The sequence below is a fragment of the Pan troglodytes genome, chromosome 19, assembly GCF_028858775.2.
Source record: "Pan troglodytes isolate AG18354 chromosome 19, NHGRI_mPanTro3-v2.0_pri, whole genome shotgun sequence".
Taxonomy (NCBI): Eukaryota; Metazoa; Chordata; class Mammalia; order Primates; family Hominidae; genus Pan; species Pan troglodytes.
In genome coordinates this window covers 91182929-91189147 of record NC_072417.2, presented here as the reverse complement: position 1 = coordinate 91189147, position 6219 = coordinate 91182929, and the positions used below count along the sequence as shown (strand labels likewise).

Genomic DNA, 6219 nt, shown 5'->3' with positions numbered 1-6219 from the left:
AATCTCCGAGGGGTGGGCTGGACGGCCAAGGCCGTGTCCCAGGAAGGCTCCAGAGGTGCTGACCCTGGAGGAAGGTAGAAACCTGGTCTTACCTATGGTACCCCTATTCAGTGCTAAGAAAGGGCCAAGAGGGAAAGGTTACAGGGAAAGGGGCATTCACCGACAACTCCCAGGTACCCCCACCCCAACTCTAGGAAGGGAGCAGCAGGACCCTGGCACTGCAGGCCAGAAAAATCATCTTGTTTACAAGCTGAGCACAGTTACTATTTTAAGATGTTGATGAAAGGCTTGTGCGGAATGCGACCCCAGATAGAGGGAAGGGGGCCAGCCAGGCAGGCTGGAGGGGGCGGACTGCCACTGCCTTGTTCAAAATACAAGTTCCATAAAGCCAGCCCCTAAGGGTGTACCCAGAGTGGAGTCTTCCTCCAACCCCTAGGCTGTGGCTCAACCAGTGACTGGAGACTGAATGAGAAAACATTTATTCCGTCTCCAAACAGCATCCCAGGGCCGGGCATCTCCCCCACGATTTTATAATACACTGGGCACAGACAGAGTCTGGGAGCCATGGGGCACCCTGCCCTCCCCAGGCTTCCTAAGTAACAAATGCAGAATATTTACATAAAGCTGGGTGTTGTCAGGCAAAGCCCTTCCCTGCTGCCAGGGGTGGGAGCAAGGAGGAAGTGCCATGAGCACCAGCCCCGCCCTCACACCATGGGAGGCAGCCCAGAGGCCACCAGCACAGGGTGGTGGCCCCCAGATCATACAGCAGTGGGCACAGGGGAAGCAAACCTGAGTGAGGACACAAGAGCCTGGTCCGGCTCCGTTGCACAGGGCAGGTGTGACGGCCCCCACGAGTCTTTGGCAGAGAACGCAGATAATAGCAGCTCCCACGGCCTGACCCGGGCCGGGGGGAAGCTGAGGCACTTGTCAGTAGCACATGGGTGCCTGCTGGCTTCTAGCCACTCCAGGCGGGGCTGGGGTCATTAAAAGCAAGGAAAAACACTAGCTAAAAACCCTTTCCTAAAAGTGCCCTGGAGGAGTGAGCGGCTGACTGAAGCCCTCTGGGCACAGGCACTTGAGGTGTGGCTCTGCCAGCCCCCGCCAGGCTGTGAGGCTCCTTAGCTGTGTGTCAGCTGCACAGGATGGAACAGGTGAAAGAGAGGGGCTGGCAGTTCCAGGAGGCTCATGGGAAAGTCCAGGGCAGAGGGGAGGGCCCTCTCTGTCCCCCTTCCCACCCTAACCGCCACTCAGTACACAGGGGGCGGCTGGTAGCCCTCGGTGGTCTCCGCGTTCTGGGTGAAGGGTGGCTGTTGGTAGTTGTCCACAGATGCACCTGGGTAGGAGGCGTAGGCAGTGTTGGGGTCCGGAGTGGGGTCAACGTAGTTCTGGATGAAGTCGTCCACGCCAGCCTTGTAGCGCTGGTAGGCCAGGGAGGCCAGCACACCCTGCAGGGGGAGCACAGCAGGGTACAGGTGGGTGGGGGACCCCACCCTCCACCACCCTTTGCCCAAGAACCGGCCCCTGGCCATCCTACCCAGGAGAAGATGGAAAAGAAGCTGAAGGTGATGGCTGCCCTCGCAGAGTCGGCCCCCACCAGCACGTCCTTCGGGTTGGTGACCGCCCACTGGTTGGTGAGGAAGCAGAAACCAACAAACCACAGGAAGGTCCAGAGAGCTGGGGGAGGACGGGTGAAGCGTCAGTTCCATGGAAAGGGAGGGGCTTTCCAGGACTCTGGGAGGGGACGCGGGCAGGTAGGGCAGGGACCTCCCGGGGGAGCTTCCACACTATGGAGGGGAGGACTTGGAAGCCGGGCCGGGATCCACCTTCAAAGTCCCCCACACTCGGGCCTTGGCAGGGTGGGTCACAGCAGACAGCCTAGGGGACAAAAGGGGCAGAGGCAAAGCCCGTCTGTTCGGGTGTGCTGCAGGTCCACTCAGCTTCTAGCTACCCCAGGCAGGGCTGGTGCCATTCAAGCAAGGAGAAACACTAGCTGAAAACCCTTTCCTAAAAATGCCCTGGAGGAGTGAGCTGCTCCCTGCCCCTCCCAGAGAGGCCGAGACCCTCCCAGCTGCGGAACCCTAGAGTTAATGCCTCCCCCAAGATCAAATGGAGGTGCTACAGGCAGATACCTGAGAAGAGTAGGTCACCAATGACCAGGTACTTGCGGTCAGTGGCGTTGCTGATCTGGGGGAAATACGCGTCGACCACCAAGAAGAAGGCCGAGGCCAGGAAGGCCAGCACCCCGATGGCACTGCCATAGCGGCAGGCATCCTCGTTGCGGTTGAACACGCAGTACATCTGCTTAGACTCGTGGGCATTGCTATAGCCCTCACCATAGATGCAGGAGAACACGATCAAGGCGAAGACCTGCCGGGAGGGGAGGACCTGGTAGGGCTGGTGGCCGCCTGAGGGGCACACACAGTGGGGACCCTGATGGGGTGTACAGATGCTGGCCTCTCCCACCACTGCTGTCCCCTTTTGGGTTTTTGTTGTTTGAGATGGAGTCTTGCTCTTGTTGCCCAGGCTGGAGTGCAATAATGCAATCTCGGCTCACTGCATCCTCTGCCTCCTGGGTTCAAGCAATTCTGCTTCAGCCTCCCTAGTAGCTGGGATTACAGGTGCCCTCCACCACACCCGTATTTTTAGTAGAGATAGGGTTTCACCATGTTGGCCAGGCTGGTCTGGAACTCCTGACCTCAGGTGATCCACCCTCCTCGGCCTCCCAAAGTGCTGGGATTACAGGCATGAGCCACCTCACCCAGCCTGCTGTCCCCTTTTGGAGGCTGACATCTTAGCCCCTCCAAACTTGTGGAGGTGAGCTGATGAGCAAAGTGCTTCCTGATGCACCCCAGGATGAGAATCTGCAGGCACCAGGGGGCCTGCCCCTGGGAATCCTGGACCGGGGAGGGGTGGGGAATGGGCAGGGACCTCCTAGGCAGGGGCTGCTCCTGCCCCATCGGCCTGCCTGCAGGAATCATTCTGCTTAGGTACCTGATGGATGAAGGGCAGTCCTTCCATCCCCAGCCCAACCTCACCTTGAAAGAGGTTTAAACAAGACAGGCCAAGTCACAAAGACTACCCATCCCCCGTCACCTTCAGCCCAAGTCACTTCTACAGCGCCCAGCCTCTGCCTGAACACCTTGGTGAAGGTGGACAGGCCCTCTTGGGAAGGCCATGCCGGCGCCCCTGTGTCTTCACCTCCTGGAACCCCTGGAACCCTCCCTGGTTCAGCCTGGCCAGCTTTCTCCACACAAGGACTTGCAGCCTCTGTGGCATCCTGGTCCCTCCCAGTCTGTCTCCCACCCCACAGAGGGCCCTGCGTGCACAGGGCACTACAAGGGAACTAACTCAGGCCTGTGGATACAGCTCTGAACTCAGACACCTGGAGGACCCAGGGTGAATGTAGGGGAGCTCCAGCCCCTTGGGAAGAGCCCCATACCACCTCCCTAAACTTGAAGGCCACCACCCACGCCTGCTCCACCTCAGCAGGTGTGGGACAGGTCTGTGAGCATCAGGATCCCTCTGGGATGGCCCCAGGACTCTCCCCTGCCAGTCCTGCCCTGTCGTCCCAGGGAGCTCTCCATAGGGCTCTGGAGCTGGCAGTCACAGGCCCCGCCCCCAGATGGAGATGAAGCCGGATCTCCGGGATGATGGGAGCAGGGTGCCCATCCAGGACTCCTGGCACTGCCATCCCGACCCACTGGGCACCTGATTCTTGGACACAGCCCAGGACAGAGGCGGTCAGATCCCACAGCCTGGCTGGGAGCTGGTGTGGGCGCCCTGGAGGACCTCAGAAGCTCCAGGCCCAGGCATGGTCTGGGCACAGCAGGCCCACCTCTGCCTGCCCCCTCATGCCAACCCCTCCAGCTTTCAGGGCTGGCTGTCCAAGAACAGGCCCCCTCCCACACACACACACACACACACACACAAAACCTGTTTTGGAGGTATTGCCCAGCTTACAGGGAGGGGGTACATCTTGGGGGTCCCTCAACTTCGGGTGGGAAAGCGGACCCGTGGCCTGCCCCGAGTGGGAAGGACACCCTGTTTCCGGGCGTTGGGTCGCCCCCCGCCCCCTCCCTTACCCCACGTGGCTTCGGAAAACCCCGTCCCGGTGAACTCCCCAATCTGGTAGTCGCGGCGTGCGGGCCACCTGTCCGGGAGCTGCCCCCAAACTCCTCCCACTGCCAGCGAGGCAGGGGCCCGCTCCCTGCGGAGATCGGGACACCCCGCGTCGGGGCGCGAGGCTGGGGGTGGGGTGGGTGGCGGGACCCGGCACCGGGAGGGGACAGCGGGACAGACTGTGGAGGGCGGGAAGGCGGGGCCCGGGACGCTGGACGCCGGCCCCGCTCGCCGCCAGGCCCCGGACGCGGCCGCCGCCACCTGTCGCGCTCGTGGGCTAGGGGCCCCGCCGGGCCTGGCGACGGGGGGGGGTCCCCAGGGTGCCCTCGTCCCGCCCTCCCCGGGCTCACCAAGCACACGGCGCGCACCACCACCTGCGGCTGCGTCAGGAAGCGCCGCAGGTCGAAGGAGCCGCCCGCCTTGGCCGCGCCGTAGGCCCCGCTCTCCATGTCGCCGTCGCCGCCGCTGCCGCCGCCGCGGAACGCTGAGGAACCTGCCCGGCGCCCCGCCCGACTCCACCCGCCGGGGGCGTGGCCAGGCGCCGCTAGGGACCGAGGGCAAAGTGCGGCCCTCGCGAGCGGCGGGTGGGCCGCGGGACTGAGCTTCTAGCGGCGGGGAGGGGCTGTGGCCGCGGAGCACCGGGGTCCACCCCACCTCGGGGTTGAGGGGCTAGTCCCCGGGCCACGCCGGCCGCAGCACGGACCAGAAAGGGTCAGAGAGTCCCCCAGGAAGACGGACGAACGGAGGACCGCTCACCCTCTTTGCCCCTGCCCTCCCACTGCCTCCTCTAGGAAGCCCACCACCTACAAAGAACCCACCCAGGCTCATAAGCAACCCCTCCCCCATCCCACTGAAAAACCCAGGCCACACCCTGGAGCCCCTCCTTGCCTGGCCTGCCACTCTTTCCTCCTCTCTGGGGCTAAGCCTGGGATAGGGTCAAAGACCCCCTCCCCATTCCTCCTGGTCTGGGCAGAGCCCCAAGGCTGTGAAAGGCAGTGTGGCGTCACACTTAAGATGGTGTGCAAAGCCGGGAGCGGTGGCTCTCACCTGTAATCCCTGCACTTTGGGAGGCCGAGGCGGTTGGATCACCTGAGGTCAGGAGTACGAGACCAGCCTGACCAACATGGAGAAACCTCGTCTCTACTAAAAATACAAAAATTAGCCTGGTGTGGTGGTGCATGCCTGTAATCCCAGCTACTCGGGAGGCTGAGGCAGGAGAATCGCTTGAACCTGGGAGGTGGAGGTTGCAGTGAGCCGAGATTGTGCCATTGCACTCTAGCCTGGGCAACAAGAGCAAAACTCTGTGTCAAAAAAAAAAAAAAAAAACAAAGATGGTGTGCAAGGCCGGGCGCAGTGGCTCACGCCTGTAATCCCAGCACTTTGGGAGGCTGAGGAGGGCGGATCTCCTGAGGTCTCTACTAAAAATACAAAAAAATTAGCAAGGCATGGTGGCGCATGTCTGTAATCCCAGCTACTTGGGAGGCTGAGGCAGGAGAATCACTTGGACCTGGGAGGCGGAGGTTGCAGTGAGCAGAGATCACACCACTGTACTCCAGCCTGCGCGACAGAGCGAGACTTTGTCTCAAAAACCAAAAACAGGCCGGGCGCGGTGGCTCACATCTGTAATCCCAGCACTTTGTGAGGCCGAGGCAGGTGGATCACCTGAGGTCAGGAGTTTGAGACCAGCCTGGCCAACATGGTGAAACCCCATCTCTACTAAAAATACAACAACAACAAAAAAATTAGCTGGGCGTTGTGGTGAGCGCCTGTAATCCCAGCTACTTGGGAGGCTGAGGCAGGAGAATTGCTTGAAACTGGGAGGCGGAGGTGGCAGTGAGCTGAGATCAAGCCACTACACCCCAGCCTGGGCAACAGAGCAAGAGTCCATCTCAAAAAAACAAACAAACAAACAAACAAAAAAACCAAAAACGAAAGTTAGCGAGGCGTGGTGGCAGCTACTAGCAGTCCCAGCTATTCCAGAGGCTGAGGTGGGAGAATTGCCTGAGCCCAGGAGGTGGAGTTTGCAGTGAACCAAGATCATGCCTTTGCACCCCAGCCTGGGTGACAGAGTAAGACCACATATCGGCCGAGCGCGGTGGC

The 6219-nt window shown here is 61.1% G+C and overlaps 1 protein-coding gene across 4 annotated transcripts; it reads right to left on the bottom strand.

The window, feature by feature from the left end:
- Positions 1 to 463: 463 nt before the first annotated feature.
- On the bottom strand, positions 464 to 5135 carry SYNGR2 (synaptogyrin 2). 4 transcript variants are annotated; one of them, XM_016933021.4, is made up of 4 exons: positions 4470 to 5135; positions 2130 to 2367; positions 1535 to 1674; positions 464 to 1445 (listed from the first exon to the last, which is right to left on the bottom strand). In XM_016933021.4, the coding sequence occupies exons 1-4, from the start codon at positions 4566 to 4568 to the stop codon at positions 1248 to 1250; spliced, it is 675 nt and encodes a 224-aa protein (XP_016788510.1). In that variant the 5' UTR covers positions 4569 to 5135; the 3' UTR covers positions 464 to 1247. The 4 variants fall into 4 exon arrangements, with proteins under 4 accessions (XP_016788510.1, XP_054526169.1, XP_016788509.1 ...); XM_054670194.2 differs by lacking the exon at positions 4470 to 5135 and adding an exon at positions 3961 to 4103; XM_016933020.3 differs by having other exon boundaries at positions 464 to 1674; positions 4470 to 4641.
- Between the last annotated feature and the right edge of the window lie 1084 nt (positions 5136 to 6219).